We start from the raw sequence: 17,926 nt of genomic DNA on the forward strand, positions 1-17,926 counted from the left end.
GAGGGGTGGGGTGGGGGGGGGGCTGGTTGGTAATTCTTCTGCAACTTGATGGCAACACCTTTGACCAATCGCACTTGAAGCACTTTTGCACTTACTACAGGTTTTTCCTTATGTCTGAATTCTTGCTTGTGTTGTGCGTCGCTTTGGAGAAAAGCGTCTGCTAAATGAAATTGTAGAATTGTAGAATTGTGTTGGGTAACTCGATTCTATCTTCATAGACTACAACAAAAATTTAAAAAAATTATACTAAATATCATTGTCATCAAACTTTCAGACAATTAAGTTTTAAGGTTAAAGCAATTGCTCCACCACATTTATTGGAACCTGACAATTCTGTAATCTTTTGATTGAGATCTAAAGAAAAGTTCAAAAAATGTTGTTCTGTAGTGAGACTATACAATACTTATTGCCATTTAGAGCCCCACATTTAATGATTGTGTCTACAATAAAATCAAAAGCTGACTCTTTGAATGGTTAACATAAATTTCTAATCATAAAAGATGTACTGCTTCTATAGGGAGTGATCCACTGAGCATGCTCTGACGAAAGCAGGTGCAGTTTTTTTTTCTCCTTAGCAACAGCTCAGCATTGTCCATCCATCCATTCTCTATACACCGCTTTATCCTCACTAGGGTCACAGGGGGTGCTGGAGCCTATCCCAGCTGACTCGGGCGAAGGCAGGAGACACCCTGGACAGGTCACCAGTCTGTCGCAAGGCTACATGTACAGACGAACAATCACACTCACATTCACACCTACGGGCAATTTAGAGTACTCAATTAACCTCAGCATATTTTTGGACTGTGGGAGGAAGCCGGAGTGCCCGGAGAAAACCCACGCATGCACAGGGAGAACATGCAAACTCCATGCAGAAAGATCCCAGGCCCAGGCCGGGATTTGAACCTGGGATCTTCTTGCTGCAAGGCAAAAGTGCTAACCACTACTCCACTGTGCAGCTCAATGAGAAAACCTTAAATTGAAAAATTTTTCGCCCAGCTATGTATGTATAAGTGTAGCTCTCAACGCATGTTGTTGGCCCAGTATGTTGGTAGTAATGTGCTTGTTCTGTCAGTGCTTTGGGGTGATCTGAGTTTTGACTAAATCTGTTGCTGCATTTCTGCCACCTAAAAGCAGCTCAGCTCTCATATTAATCACACATGCTGGTGGCACAGCTGGAGGTATGATAATGTCAGTGTAAAGTTTCGATTATGCTTCCTTGAGCATGTACACACAGACAGCTATGGGCACCAACAGTTGCATAGTTGTTATTGTTGTTGTGCTTCCCAGTCTCTGCTGTGAAGACTCCATTGCACATATGCATTGTCGTGTCCATGTATTTTGCACATGAACATCACTGCCAAGCAGTATTGCCCTTTTAGCATAATTGCTATGCAGGATAGGGCCTATGTATGGTCAATCGCAAGGCCAGCATAATGCTTTCTGCATCCATTATGTTTAGCATGATCTCCTGAAAATTGTGGCTATGCAATATGGGCAATAGTGTACATGTATGAACATGTATGGAATACATAGATACAACCAGAGACATTACAAAGGACACATGTCCCTCAACTCCCGTCCAAAAGCCAATCATCTGCTTTAGAATCAGCTGAAATGAAAAACATCCGGTCATCTAAATGCTGCGCTGATGCAAGAATGTGTACTATGAAACTTGTGGAGAAACCTTTCCCAAACCTTGTTTTGGTCACCAAATTTTCTAAATGGTTTTTAGTAGATTTGACTGGTGATTCTATACATGCAAATTGGGTTTGGTTTCTACATGCTGGAGGACATCTGAATTGCAGTTATGACTGTCTTTCCATTCATTTAGATATAACTATCTAAGGGAGTTACCAAAATGGCCGATGAGTGATGAGGCTTGCCTTTACGACTTTGATACAGCCTGTGCATGTATGCAACAAGTCTTTAAGTCCCACAAACTTGAAAAGTAGTGTCATAGCAACAGCCACACATCGGTGTTGTTGCAGCTATTGGCGTGTACGTCCACAAGGGAATATAATCAGAACAACTGGCTGATTGGTCTTCCACTTATATTCACACTAAACCAGTACTGATTTTACAGACATAAAATTTGTCACATTTGTGTTTCCCAAAGGTTGAAGCCTAATGACTGTGGTAATTTTTTTCCACTTTTTTCCACCAAATACTAGCATGCTAACACTGAAAACTAAGGCAGGGAATATAGAAAACACTGTCTTCAAGTGGAAATTGTCATTGCCATATAGGAGGCTAAGTGCATACTGTTCGGTGCTCATGCTCAGCTGTGAGTCATCAGAACACTGCTAGGCAATGGCAACGTGAATATTACTGTGAGCACAGAGACTAACACAGCTAGCAAGATAACCAACTTGTCAAAATCTTTCCACAGCAGTCAGCAGCCATCTTTGTAACACTCCTGGGCAGGTATTTAGTGCCAAAATGTCCAAGTAACAACAGGAGTGGTTTCCCGGTTCAGCTGATCATCGGCTTTTCTCTCACACAGAATGTCGTGAGTCTCCTCTAATAATGTCTGTGGTGATGTAATGTCAGAAATGTAGTGTATATCAACATTTTACTCAAATATAAAACTCCAAGGAAAAACTCTATATGACCAACACTGAAATACATTTACTTACCATCCACTGAAAGTTAATTTACATGGCCTCCACGATTTCTGAAAATGTCACAACCTGTGAACTTTCAGAAAAATTTCATCACACAAGGTTGTGAATATCCCGAGACCAAGGCGTTCTTCTTGTGAACATGGTGAAAACAGCCATAGCTGAAGGCGGAAAATGTACCTTTTGCCAGCATGTTAGCATTTAGCTGACATTAGTATGTTGTTTAAAGTGCATTTAAGTACAGCCTTGTGGAGCTGCTAGCATAACTATACTTAGTTTTTACTTAATATGACTAATATATTTTAAATTATCTGTATCTGAGGCTCAAAATGGAGCAGCATTACTTTTGATAAGTTCTTGGTGAAAGAGCAGTTAGCCAAGAGTCAGCGATGCTAATCAACCAACACTATGTTCTGCTGCTGACCATCATCTGCATTTTATTTATAATGATTAGATGGCATTCTAGCCATTTCACACACTTTACATTTGTTTACTCTTTGTCTTGTTTGGTAATTGGGAATCATTTCCTTTTAAATGTCTCTTGATTCCTGGCAAGCACTGATGGGGAAACAAAAACAATATCACGAGAGGAAGTAATTCACTCAGGAATCATCAAGAAACAAGAAGAAACAGATGGCCTAAATTAAAGGTTGGTTCACTGAGGTATCCAATCAGAGACACTGTAGTTTTAGGTCAGTGGAGCAGACTTTTCCTGACCCATGTGAAGAGATCACAGTTCATGTTCTGCTGAGGTAAGTATACAATATATTTCAAGACCGAAATGTTTTTTTTTGTTGTTTTTTTTTGCTAATCTATTGTAGTTCCTAAGTGGCCAGTATCCAGTAAAAAAATTTTTTTAAATATGATGCAAGTGGGAATGTAACACCTGTTTTTGCATCTATATGCCAAACTTCTGAATGCTGTCTGTATTATATGACATAATTTTTCATCTGTTATTGAACACTTCAGTTTCTCTCTCAATCTGAAATGTTATGCAAGCTGTATTTTTCTGTTGAGCTCTTTAACTTACATTAAAATAATGCCATAAAGGATATTAATACAGAGGCCTTGTTATCCAAAATTGGAATCATAATTTAAACATTTTGTTGGAAAAGCTTCTGTGCTTTTGGATTAAAGCATGTTCTCACTGCAACATAATATTCCTTACCTCTGTTGCACTGATTAAACGGTGTTTCACTTAGTTGAAACAGCTTTGTTTACATGGACCCTAATATTCCATGATTAGTTGGAATTAAAGGCCAGTCAGGCTAAAAACACCTCATGTAACCACCTTAATCAGACTGTGCTGGGATTGGACTGGAAGGCTAAACCTTTTGATAATTTGTTTAATAGTAAAATATTAACACATGACCATACCATTTCTTTCTGGTTGGGATAATTATATTATTTCTGCACTCTCTTACCCCACATTCCACTCCTGATCTCTATATGTTCAGTCTTTGCTTTGAAATTTCATTGTGTTCCTCCTGGTGTTTGGTGGAGGAAAGGGCACCAGGTTTACTTTCTTAAAGAGCTGTAAAGGTCTTCTGTTTAAACATTGCAGAATTATGTGCTGCCGAGGTTGCCGCTTGTTTGAAAAGAACAGCGCAAACAAAAAACTCTGATCAGACTGAATGACATATTGTCCATGTAAACGCAGCTGCCTGGTCAGTCGGCGCTGTGAGAGCATTAAGCAAATTAAAGGTTCTCGACGGCACACAATAGATGAGCATTAGGAACCAATACGTTGTCTTCTTTTTGTCCCCCTTACCAAGAACTGCATGTCACCATAGCGATGTCCATAACAGATCAATTTATTGTTAACAATCACTGTTTTGGTATAGCGTACTTCAGCAAATGGAGTAAAGAAAACACAGATTAAAATAAGGTCTAGCTAACAATCGCAATAAAAAGAAATAAATAGAAAACAATCCAATTAAGGTCTAGTAATTCCATGTTCATATGAATACATAACATCTACAGTATAAGTTAATAAATTGAAGCTACTGTATAAATACATCACCAGCATGCACAATATTGTATTATGGAGAATATTGGAGCAGTTATCATCTTACACTGAAGAAACAGTATAATAGGCAGGTGCAATTTCTTGACCAAGAAGAAACTGAAGACAAAGTAAATCCACAAACCTCACACCCGCTTTTTCAGCTTCCAATTTAACATTGTATGTGCTCTGTCCAAGAATGATACTAATCGGGTCTGTGGTTCCAGGTGCCGTTTCCTACCTACCGAATGTTATGAAGATAGCATTAACTGGAGAATACCGGTGGAAATTTTCAATTAACACATTGTTAAAATTTCATTCATTTTATTTATTCTGCTATCTAGATCAAATAGTTTCCCACAAACATGAGGATCCAATAGAAGTTGTTATAGTAACGACAATACTGACAATAAGAATTAGGTGTCCAAAAACAGTTAATTTATTTAATAAAGCACATCAGCACACGAGAGGGACAAGCTGCACTAAGTTTACTTCATGAATTTGTATTTTTAGTTACAGTATGACTGTGTGACTGAGCTGGACACATACCTGACACAAAGCAAACAAAAACATTTTTTTTCCATGTTATTGTCAATAACAGAGACAACCTGCTTTTCACTTCACGATCATGGGTGCGGTGCAACTAAAGATGTTTGAAGTTTTACGCAATGACACCCCTAACAGCTCCTTCTTCCTCTCTGCAACCTGTCTGCTCTGACTCACTCCCTCTCTGTCTTCCTTTCTTTCCAAGCAAGGCCATGACATTCAAGGTTACTCTAATTTTCTTGCTGCTCAAGCATTGAGACTGAATTTCTGAATGCTCCACTCCTCACCAAATACAATAAGACAGCTCAGCTTCATTTACGCGATAAGACCAGTCTCTGCCAGTGTGAAGGTAACGTTACCCAATAGTCACACTGTGATGAATGACATACCTCTTGCTTCTAAAGTGGTATTTTGGCAAATGCTGCAGAGGCTATCAAGGAGGGAAATTCATTCTTGTATTTTCTTTTCAATTGTAGGTTATTTCTCAAACTAAAATTGTCTTCCCTCCTCGTACTATTTTTCACTTTCAATTTGTGGAAAAATAAAGAACAGCAGCCGCGTCTACCATCGGCTAGATTGGATGCCGATGTCCCCCTCTGCCCCCACCCCACCCTCCCATTTTTTTAAATTTCTAAGAATTTTTGAACTATTATTATTATTTTGTCATCATTTGTGAGCGCGCGTGTTGTGTTGTTTTGGCAGAATGAGGTTTTAGGCTCTTTAGTTGTTGCCCTCTCCTCCCTCGTCATCCTGCTGGTCGCTTGTCCACAGCGTCAAGTTGTCTCGTAGCAGCTGCATGATCAGAGTGGAGTCTTTGTAGGAATCCTCGTTGAGGGTGTCCAGCTCGGCAATGGCGTCATCGAAGGCGGTCTTGGCCAGGTGGCATGCCTGCTCCGGGGCATTCTGGATCTCGTAGTAGAAGACAGAGTAGTTGAGCGCCAGGCCCAGGCGGATGGGGTGGGTGGGCTGCATGTGCTCCTTGCTGATCTCGTGGGCCTCGCTGTAGGACTTCTCAGAGGACTCCACCACTGTGGCTCTCTTCTCCCCTGTGGCCACCTCAGCCAGGTAACGGTAGTAGTCGCCCTTCATCTTCAAGTAGAACACCTTGCTCTCATGCTGTGTCTCGTTGCAGTTTTTGATCAGGAAGTTATCGAGGAGGTTGAGCACGTCCTGGCAGACCGCCTCCAGCTCTTTCTCGATCTTTTCCCGGTAGGCCCGCACCATCTCGATCTTCTTCTCATTACCGTCGGCCGACGTCTTTTGCTCAATGCTGGAGATGACACGCCAGGATGAGCGCCTTGCTCCAACTACATTCTTATAGGCAACAGATAGGAGGTTTCTCTCCTCATTGGACAGTGCTTCATTCAGCTCCGTGACCTGAACAAGAAAGAAAGAAAGAAAGAACATGCAGCCATTAGCCTCATCCTATGTTATATTCATCTCAGATATGTAAATATTAGGGTTGGGATTTTACCGCGTTAATTTCGATTAACTAATTACAGAAAAAATAACATTTAATTGCACTCGTCTCAGTTCCCCAATTTCTGGCACACTGGTAACACTAATGCACACTCCAGCCCATTAGGTGGCAGAAATGCACCTAAAATCTGTTTTCCAGCTGCGAAGAAGATACACTGTAAGCACTGATGGTACATGTTCACAGAATTCATTTTTTTGGCATGAGAACGTGCCACATCTGAAAATTGCCCGCTTCGTGGGCGGGTCACTAGCAGGCCACTACGTGCTCAGATGACAGTGATTTCAGCTTCAGTCCGGTAGATGTGTCGGACCAACATGGCCGCCCAGTCGCACACTTTCTCTTGTATTACGAAAACAGTTCAGTTAAAAGTATTTCTGAAAGAATCTGAGGCGCGAAATAAGCTGCTGAATCTGTCCTGGTTTTAGTTCAACGATGGCTAGTTGAGACGTTTTATGAAAGTTTTGCTTTCGTCAGACCTCCATTTACCGCACTGAATTTGCATAAAGTAGAAGTCAAGTTTACTTTAGGCAAATGTACGGCAGACAGTTCCTTGAACACTGCTTGCATGGAAACGTGTACCACAATACAACCAGCATGCAACACGGTGCGCTTCACACAGATAATGAATGGGATGTGAGAAACTGATGGATCCTGAGGTCACAACAGTCCTGGTGCTACCAAGCAGTGTAGCCAGCCCACAATAGACTACTTGAGTTTTCAAAAAGTCTTAAAATGTTGAATATAATCACTATAATTGCACTTTGAGTCTAGCCTAGCCGCGCTAGACCCAGCTCTGAAGACACAAGGGTCTAGGAACTCTCGACAGGGAGGGAGGCGGGCTAAAAGGTTGTCTTTCAAATCACTCTGCAGCAGTTGGGTAGGTATACAACCAATCAGCGCAACGAATAGGTTGACATAGAGCGCCGGAAATCAGAGGATGCGGTAGTTTGGTGAAGCCTTATTTATACAGTCAATGGGTGAAGCTCAAGTATATTACAGACATGTTAACAGAAAGACTATTCAGAGTCGGTGCTAATGGAGCTCAACGACTGTTGTCGTTTTTGTTGTCGACCCTGGCAGAGAATTAAATTCGTTGCCGTGGGTTGTCTAACGCGGCTAGGCTAGTTGTTTCCGGTTGTTTCTGTCAGAATCGTCACGCCTCTGTCGTCACTTAGTTACGCCCGCCTTCTGACTCTACACTTCATGGTGATTCGTCGGCCAGTTTTAGGAGCATCCAACCTCGAGGCTTACCGAGGGTAACTAGACCTACCCTGGCAGAGAATTAAATTCGTTGCCATGGGTTGTCTAGCGCGGCTAGGCTACTTTGAGTCTGCAGTAATCTGTGAAAATAGTAAACAGATGAAAGATGCAGATAAATATAAATGAAACAAACATTTTTGTTGTTTGAGTTTATGTATATGTCTATTTATCAATTCAGTCGACAAGCAAAATTTATTAGTATTGAAAAACCTTGCTTGTGTCAGATATTGCTATTTGACAAAGATGCAAATAATCGCGACTAATTACAAAGCTTCTAATTTATCAGATACATTTTTTATAAATGGCGTCCCACCACAAGTAAATATACATCTTAGTGTTATGCAATAACATTCTGATAAGTATGATTATCCACAAAGCTATTCAGCTATCTTTGCATATGTCAAGCTACAGCAGTCACGATGTGCTGTAGAATCTACACATACAAATAAAGAACGGCACAAATGCAGTTCAGGATGATCTCAGCTATAGCCAAGACAGCAGTCCCTGCATCCAGCAGAGTAAGCCACACCTCCACCAAACTGACATCATCTTCTGAGGTGACAACTGATTGGCTGTCCGCAGCTCTGAAAGCTGGTTTTGTTTGTTTTGAGAGGTCGTGTCTGGCTGGAGGATTTAATCCTTTATACCCCACGGGGACTGTGCACCAGAGGCATCTTTACAGACCTTTTCGGAGTATAAAGCCTGTTGTTACTTTCTTTTTCAGCACAGAATTCAGCTCCATGAGCAAGGCAAAGCAGGGGGCCCTGGCCAATCACGTGGAACGGCTCTTCACAATGCCCACATTGAACACTATACTGGTCACCATAAAACTACACTAACACTGATGGGATTGTGCTGGAATTACTTATATGCTGTTTTTTTTTCTTTTTCTACTATTTACCAAGAAAAAGAAAACTACAAAATGTGTTTGGGGACAAAGTGTTTCAAAAGCCCATTAGCTAGGGCTGGCTTTAAACTTTTGCTACATACAAAGGTCTGTTCCATTAATAAAGCCGGTGATACTACACATACATTCAAAATATAGAGAGTATGTGACTTAATGAACAAGGCATTTACCTATGTAATAACAATCTTTGGGTAAACAGGAGGAACTATATTCAGTACATACACCGCAGTAATATTGCACCTTAACCATTGTTTTATGCATATGTGTCCTGATCTCTTAACAGGTCAAGCTTTACTAGCTTGACTTCAGTGAGACACCATGGTGTAAACACAATCTACAGCTGAAGTTGATGGGAGTTTCATCAGTTTTGCAGAAGTATTTAAGTATACATACAGTAAAGGCACTGAGACTGTGTCACCTTATTTGACAGAAATCTATGCATTCTGCAGTTATTTCCAACCATTTTACAATAAAAATGTTTAGATGTCTGTTGATATTTTTATGCTCAACTCTTATCATTTTGTCATTGGCTAAAACCTCTTTGAGGGTGCGAAAAATTCTTGTATGTCGGGAAAAACTACACATATTAAATTTAAGTGTTACGGGTACAGCATTAATTTAGTCTTGTGTGAAAGGTATAAAACTATGCTTTAATAATTAACAGGGTGGGACAAAGGTTTATTATAATTTATCCTAAGGGGAACATAAATATGTCTACTAATGGCACTCTGTCTCATGGTTGTGGAGACATGTCACACAAAACCACAAGTCAACTTCATCTTGGTGCTACTTGAAAAGTTGACACCTGGGAACCAACAGTCTTGGGACTAAATTGTGTGTAAATTTCTCAACTACATGTAATGATATAAGAGACAGATGAAAACCATGACCTGCTGTTGGCACAAAGTGGAATGTTAGCTAGATTTATCCTTTGGGCACCATGAAAATCTGCAACAACTTTTAATCTAAACAATAGTTATTCATATCTTTCACTAAAAACGCAAAATGTCATTGTTAATGGTGGTGCTTAACATCCAAGTCCTCACCTCAATCATCAATCAAAGTCAACTGGATTCATCATGAATGTCTGTAGAAAACTGAATAGCAATAAATGCATTAATAGATGAGATATTTTAGTCTGAACCAAGACTTTTTTTATATCTACTTGTTTCATTACAGGTAAGTGTTTTAGCTTTGTTTTTGTACCATCATGTATTTTTTGTCTTCTCCTAACCCCCTCAGCTAGGTCACATTCTAGTGTGTCAGTGGTTAAAATGCACTGACATGTCCCTACTGGAGGTTTTTTAATAACCAGTATGACAAAGACATTGTCCCATCTGATAGTATGCATGCAGCAACCATGACACAAGGAGGAGCTTCAGTGTCCTGTTCAAGGACACTGAAGCTCCACACAGTGGAAAACTTAAACCTGTGACCTCTGAGGTGCATCACAGTCACTCTGATCTAGCAGTAGCTGTGTCACTGTGCTTAGACTGGAGAGGCACACAGCAGCTGCTAATCCCTGTTCCAGTTGTTACTACAGTCACTGTTGAAACAAACGTATGACTAAACATGTGCTCATCTGACATACATCTCCACCCAACTTTCACTGCAATTCTTGCGCTCTGTGACACAAAGTAGCAGCCAGTCTGGGTTGCACTTGAGCTATAAAAGGGAGGGAGTGGAGGGCAAAGAGCAACCTGTGATGCAATCTTCAGTTTCCATGGCAACTGCAAAGTCTCTTTTGTTTGTGTGAGCCTTACTATCGCTGCTGAAGATACTGGCCGCAAGCTGTTCATGGCAAGGATGCTGACATGGCTGACGATTTGGTGAAAGCCGAAGCATAGTGGCTGAGGATAAGTGGCAATGGTTAAACCTAACATTTTTAGTGCTGCTGCCCAGAGGATTAACCCTGCCCATTTTGAAAGTTCCATGGCCCTTCCTGACCACCTAAAATTTGCTATAAACAAGGTCTGCACCTTTTTTGAACTAAATGTTAGCCACTTTTCAGTCCATCAATTTTTTTAAACAGTTGATACTTCTGAGTTGGAGAGAAATATTTTAATAAATTCATTTTGACTGTCATGGTTCCCACCGAATGAACACATCGACTTTGGGGACCCCCTGCTTTGTCACCACAAGCTGATAACTTGACAACTATTGGTATGGCCTGTAGTGACATCTAAATTGAATATTCATAGTGCCTGAGGAAAAAATTCCTACTGGCTTTGACAACCCCTAAATTTTCCCCTATTACCATCACAGGGTCAAAATTTCAACTCATTTTAGTCATTGGTTTATGACTAAATACTTGTAAAACTAATGGCATTCCCATCAGCTTTATCTGCTGGTATAAGCTACTGGCAGCTCTTTTTAGTCAGCTTTGTCTTTCCCTTCTGTTAAGAGCATGTTACCATTTTCAAAATGCACTTCACATAAATTAACAACCAACACCCAAGGCGACTGTGATTGGTTTACAGGAATACAAAGCAAGTAGAGGGCAGAGCCCCCCCCCAAAACCCAGCCCCACACACACACACACACACACATCCCCCCACCCGTCCCCTTTACAGCGGAATGATAGTGTGGCGTGGCCAGAATGGACTGGATAAATACCAGATGACTGGAGAGTACAATATGATCAATCTCTGTGAATTGGATTTTGTTGAAACTACAGCAAAATTCCAAAGGCATATTACCACTAACATTCCTAAAAATTCAGACTCACACAGATGCAAGTCAGCCTGCCTCAGTGTTTCCATGGTTCCTTTCAATTCATGCAAAGGATCACCATGATCAAAAACACAATTAGTGGATGTACTGCTTTGAAATTTAAGCAATTTCAACACACAAGCCCCTTTTCTGACATTGGTAGGTTGTATCGGTGTCGACGTTCTCTGTAGTCACCAATCCAGCATGTACTCTCACTTCATACCATGACCAGCTAGGATATTTCATATGTACAGCCTTACATACTACTACTGTAGTAATGTTTCCTTTGAGAACTTGTCTGAAAATGTGTGTTGTTACATCTATGGTGTCTGGCTTTATATTCATTTTAACAGAGTAACCATTCGGAATGACTATAGAAACAACATGAACTCACAAAAGGGACCATAACTAGGCCTTTCAGTGGATTTTCATGGGACAGCCCCTTACTAAACTTAGCTGAATTTAGTAATCTTACTTCCTGTTGTGTCTGGCCCATCTTAAGTTCAAACTTCATATTTTTTAACACAATTAAAACCATCAGTACAAACTTCCTTCTTGATTGCAGTGAACACTGAAGCCTCCACAAGCCCACTATCAGAGCTGTACAGGTTTACACATGTCCACTAAGGAGTGTTTCTACACAAGAGGTTGTAAAACGTACAACTATCATAAAAGAAATGACCTTTGTACTGGGAGGATGAGGACAGGCCAACAATAAAAATGACATCTATTGCATAACAATCCTACTTACAAGCCTGGAAGAAAGTCCCCCAGCCCCCCCATCAGTTCCTCCTGAAGCACAGCCTCCGCACTCTACATCTCAGTCCATTAAATTACAATTAGCGTAAACGAGTATCTGGCTTACACCGAATGCAACCAGCAAGAGTGGGTCAGCACTGGAGCAACAGAGAGGTCAGAAAAACAAGGCCTAAACAACTCATCTGTACAAACATGGCTGCCTTTGTTTCAGAAGGCTGCAGGGCGAGCAAAAAGCCCTGACGGAAGCTGCGGTGCGGTGATGACAATAGAGCTCTGTCTACCCATAAAGCTCATCAATTGCGCCTGCTCTCTCGTGACTCATCCTTACACAAGGCAGTCAAACTTCCAAAGAACTGAGTGTTAATACAAACAAAGACCAGGCAGGACTATCAATAACTTCCTCTTTGACAGCTCTCTGCAGTGTTCGTTAATAACACAACGAGGGCTGCAGGGCTGGGACAGTGTTGGGCTTAAGTAGAGCCTCAGTTTTAACTCAGTGTGCACTGCCTTACAATTTCATTTCATAGGGTACAGTCGGCATAATGATGGCTTGCCACAGTCCCACAGCCCCCCCCCCCCCCCCCTTCTGTTTCCTGCTTGCCTTCTGTTTTCTCCTTGCTCATTTGCTCTTGCACCCAGTTTCTCCTAACCTGATGTGACAACCCCCTTGTAGACCCCCTTTCAGGCAGCAAAGCACAAAGATGCCGTAGACTACCTGACGTCACTAGTGGCGTGAATAGGGTTAGCTCTGGTTTAGCCACAAAGAGTCTGGTGCTAAGAAAAGGGGGAAGCAAGGCAGTGTACACGTGCTTCAGTAACGATGTGATGAGGGGGGCTTCCAATAGCTCTTTGTTGCTACATTACCACATATGACAGTAGTGCTTTAGTGATTACAGCTTTATACCCAAATATAAAGTGCATAAAGGGTTGATTACTCAAAAGGGAATGAAACCCTACTTAGGGTACTATGGTGGAGCCTCACTGCAAGTACAGGCAACATACAAGGGGGCTAAAACTGAAAGATACAAAAAAAGCTCTATCACATGCCAGTACATGAACATGTCAAATACTAATTTAAGTAGGTAATAGCTTATCAACAAAACTGGGTGTTGAAGTGTTCAGCCAACATATTTTCCTGATTAGCTGTCAGAGCCAGATGTGTTCTGCTTCGAAACTCAAAAGTGATCTTCTTATTCACTGCTATGGAAGCACAAACTATAGAGCTGACTTAGTATGATAATATTACATTGCTATACATTTTTTATTCAAGATTATTTTGTATACAGCTACTACAATACTGGATTTTCTTTACATTTCACAGTTTAGAATCACTGAATACTTCTGAAATGTTGACTAAGCATTAGCATTACTAGCAGAATGGCCGTACTGAGGTTATTGTACAGTTGCATTACTAGTACTTGATCACAGACTGTCAGAGAGGTCCATGCTGACTTGTCACACTTATATTTTTAGGATAAGCCCATATTCTAGGAACCCAAATCTCCTCAAGATGTTTATACTTTCCAGGTCTGTAATAAACCTGTAAACTCATTCAGGGGCATGAAAATCCCCAACAAATAATCCACATTAGGGTGCCAAAGCAATAAAGCAGAAAAAAATTCATATATTCTTCCACAAACATGAAATGTGGTATGATATTTCATTCCACAACTATGAACCACTCTTCAAAATTTAAACTGTGAGGGGATTTAGAAACATAGAACTTTCAAATTATAAGAGGAAGTGGACCTTTCTAAGCTAGAAACATCTACAGATCCTGTTGTCACTGAAGCCTGAAAATCTTTCAAAAGAAACACTTAATGTGCCCACATCAGTTTTTCCAAGTATGCATTACAGTGCCCTTGTAATTGTGTCACAGTCACAGTGATTAATATTGAGAAGTGATTGTGTCCTCGTATAAAATTACGTAAATTTATTGAACTTCTGAACATACATCCTTTTCAAAGAAATTTTAGCCTATTTAGTACAACCCATTGAAAAAGCTCATACATATGAACAGCAGGACTTTACTTGAAAGATCTTCTAATTTCTGCAGATGTGCTTGTGTAGCATGTGGTTAAAACACCCCCTAAACTACATCAGTTCAAACATGGCTCTTAGAATTTTCTTTTCTCCTCATAGACAAGTCATACTTGATTAACCGTAACTAGGACATGTTCTGTGTACATGGATTTCCAGACCTGTAGGCTTGCTCTATGGGAGCTAGGGAATTTCCATAAAATGAACTGAATGTTGGAAGTGCAGAAAATAACCAAACTAACTACATCCAGATAGACAAAAGGTCAAACATTTGTATCTTCTGTGTGTAATGCTAAGCTGCTTTGAACTAACTTAAACATATGATCAGCAACCTGCTGGCTGTTAAGTATCCATTTGGCTCATATCCAGTGCTTATCATCTGTAGGTAATGGATATGAGCACAAACTGCTGTTGTCTCATTATGGCATTCATGTACCTATGAAGAGAATCTCATCTGAATGTTGAAATAGAAGATTTTCAACTTAGGAGTAATAGGGCATTTAGACCATAAACTACCTTTCAGTGTCAGACTCTGCACATACATCAGTTGCTATGCTGAAGGTCAACCATTCAAAATAAGTAACAACCAAAAACCTTATACTGAGTGGTGGGGGCTTTAAAACTAAATGCAAAGAGCTGCGTTGATGGAGGCATGTTTCTTCAAGCAGTGGTGAGACGATGTAATATGATCGTAGAAGTCAAGCTCGTCAAACAGGTTTATATGTATGGACTCTTATCAGACCACAGGAGGAGGATTTTACAACTCTGGAGAGTTATCAGAGTGACAATGACTCCAGAATACAATGGTAGATTTGTTGAATGATAGTTAATAAGTAACTGTGGAGTAACTTGGTATAAATGTGGAGTTTTGGGCAGAGAAAAGTGAATGTAGTAAAAGCAGGCAAACTGTACATTTTCACTCATTACAAAGAAGCTACATGAATGTTCCCTACTTATGTAGTACTGTTCTAGCTGTTCTTCCCTTCTTTAGAAGCACAGTCTAACCAGAGGTCTGCTAGATGTGCCGATGAGGTGCTGTGTAGTACAGCTAGCATTAATGTCCCCACACTCTGTGACAGTGAGTAAAAGAAAGAGAACACATAAAGGATAATGAGGTGCTGAAGTGAGGTGCACGTATTGCTACACATGTAAGTAAGGCTCTAGGATACAGTGAAATGAACCAGATTATGGTGTGTGGAGGTGGGTACAGTGGGCGTTGTAGTTGTAGCGCCTTTGTGACTCATCACTGAGTCAAGACTCATTACGGGCCATCCTGAAATGTCCTGAGATGACACTGGTTGCATTCATAACTGGACTGAGGTTTAGGAGTATGTTCTTGCCTCAGAAAGAAAGTAGCTTGATGCTTCTTATGGCCTGCCAGGCGAAAACTACGAAGTGAGAATCAACTAGACAACAGGAAAAAATGGGGACTGACAGGAGAAGGCATTTTCTGGGGTCAGAAGTGAATTTCCTAATTTAGCACACCGATTTTATTAATTTAAAATGAAAGTCATTGTAGGTGTAAAATAAATAACAAACAGGCCTCTGTTCACATCATGAACACATGTTGAGACTATGAATCTCATTCGATCTCACTGTATCTCCCACTCATACCTACCACTAAGCAGATTCCAACCACTACCACTTACAGCAATGTTTTCTATTGAAAATGTGGCCCGCAGCAAAAGATTGGACACAGGTATTTCAGGGATTTTGAGAAGTCAAAGTAGGTAGAAATATTACAGACCCTGCTTGTTTCTCTGTCAGCTTGTGCTGCTTCCCATAGCAACAGACAAATCAGATGATGGACTGTCAGACGTCAGCGTAGCAGTGACAGCGGAATTGTTTATTGGCGTTTCAGTAAAGTTTATGTAACAATCCCCATGAGAAATGTTAGTTTATTTTAGTTTATTTATTGGTGTATACCATCTCATACTGGCTGTATTGACTACACTCTCAACATTTACAGCATACTGATAGTGTAGTAATAACAAGATGTCACATTTTCATATATATTTCTGCACTCATCCCACAATGCATGATGCTGACCACTCAGCCCCACCCGCACTACAGCAAGCATATGCTACACCCACAACATTCGTGTTGAGTCTGCAGGATCACTCACTACTAGGGCTGGCCCGAATAGTGGTTTCTGGTCTCCGGATATTCGGGCCCTATTAAAGACGAATATTCGGTCCACCCCGTAACGTCCGACTGGGGGGATGTGGGGGGGATGTGGCTGAGAGGGCCCGATTATTCGGATCCATTCGTCTGGTCTCCCGGACCGGAGGAGACCCGCCTGAGTATTCGGATCCATTCGTCTGGTCTCCAGGACGCAAATTTTGCACACTGCCTTCGTTTTGTCTTCAGTTAAACTGAAGAATTCCCAAACAGCGGAGGTCATCGGCATCTTGTCTTGTGTTTATGCAACGAAGTGAAGCGTGACGTCAGAGTCGGCAGCCACCTGGACGTTCGGGTGGTGGTAACAAACACGAAGGGATGAGCCGAGATGAGCCGATGTGGGCCGAAGGCGGAGGGAAGACAGTAACGCCGAATTTTCGTTCCGCCCGGTAACGTCTGACCGGGGTTGGGGGTCGGGGGTTGGGGGAGTGTGAATATTCGGATACCAAAATTAATATCCGGATACCGCCGTAGCGAACAAATATTCGGATATTCGGGTCTAGCTCTACTCACTACAGCTAGAAAATGCAATCTGTAATACAGTTATGATGTGTAGCTCAGTGCTTTAACAAACATCTGTTTTTACAGCTTTAAAGCCTAATTTGTTTGCATAATTAGCTGTTCCATTTTGCAGGCATTGTGGTAAATCATAATGTCTTTATGGAACACTGTAAACATGTACAGTGGTCCCTCTCCATATTGCAGTTCACTGTTCGCGATCTCACTGTTTTGTGGATTTTTAAATTGCATTTAGTATTGCAGATTTTTTGCTATATAGCAGGATATTGCGGTACGTATTTTTATATATTTATTGTGGCAAGCTGCACTGAACAACAATGCTGGAGGAAGGATTTTTTCCTTATATGCTCAGCAACTGGCAGACTCTTTTATTTGACAAACACAGGCAGCAACACAATAGAAAATGCAGCGAACACTTCACACTTACGGACTTAACATTTAAATAAACTAACTAGGCTGACTAAACCACAATAAAACACAGACACTAATAACACTGTAACTCAAACATAAACCACAATAATGAAATTCAAACCCCCAACACCCTAAACTCCCATGGTGCATTGCAGCACAACCATTCAATCATAACGACCGGGTCTGCGATCGCTACATTATTTTAATTATTTTTGTGGTAAAATAAGCATTTTCCAGCCAAACAGTGAACTTTCCCCACTGTAGGATCAATAAAGCCTATCTTATCTAAAAAAAATAATAATTTACAATATAAAAAATACATAAAGAATAATAATTAAAACTATCAAAAGAATATTTTACCGAAACAAAATCCGTAGTGTACAGCGATGGATGCCGATTGGCTCATCGACCGTAGCATCACTCTCCTCTGTCTCCTGTGTGTAGCAGCATTCAGCATCCCGCCTTGTCCATTTCACATAGATGTC

At 40.8% G+C, this 17,926-nt stretch overlaps 1 protein-coding gene across 1 annotated transcript in view; it reads right to left on the minus strand.

The window, feature by feature from the left end:
• Positions 1-4,417: 4,417 nt before the first annotated feature.
• ywhag1 (3-monooxygenase/tryptophan 5-monooxygenase activation protein, gamma polypeptide 1) overlaps positions 4,418-17,926 on the minus strand; it is a 23,165-nt gene continuing 9,656 nt past the window's right edge. The window contains exon 2 of the mRNA XM_022206000.2: positions 4,418-6,549. Coding sequence (XP_022061692.1) covers positions 5,893-6,549 — 657 coding nt within the window. The 3' untranslated portion in view covers positions 4,418-5,892. The remainder of the gene's footprint in view (positions 6,550-17,926) is intronic.

Source organism: Acanthochromis polyacanthus, chromosome 17 (genome assembly GCF_021347895.1).
Source record: "Acanthochromis polyacanthus isolate Apoly-LR-REF ecotype Palm Island chromosome 17, KAUST_Apoly_ChrSc, whole genome shotgun sequence".
In the NCBI taxonomy this organism is placed as follows: Eukaryota; Metazoa; Chordata; class Actinopteri; family Pomacentridae; genus Acanthochromis; species Acanthochromis polyacanthus.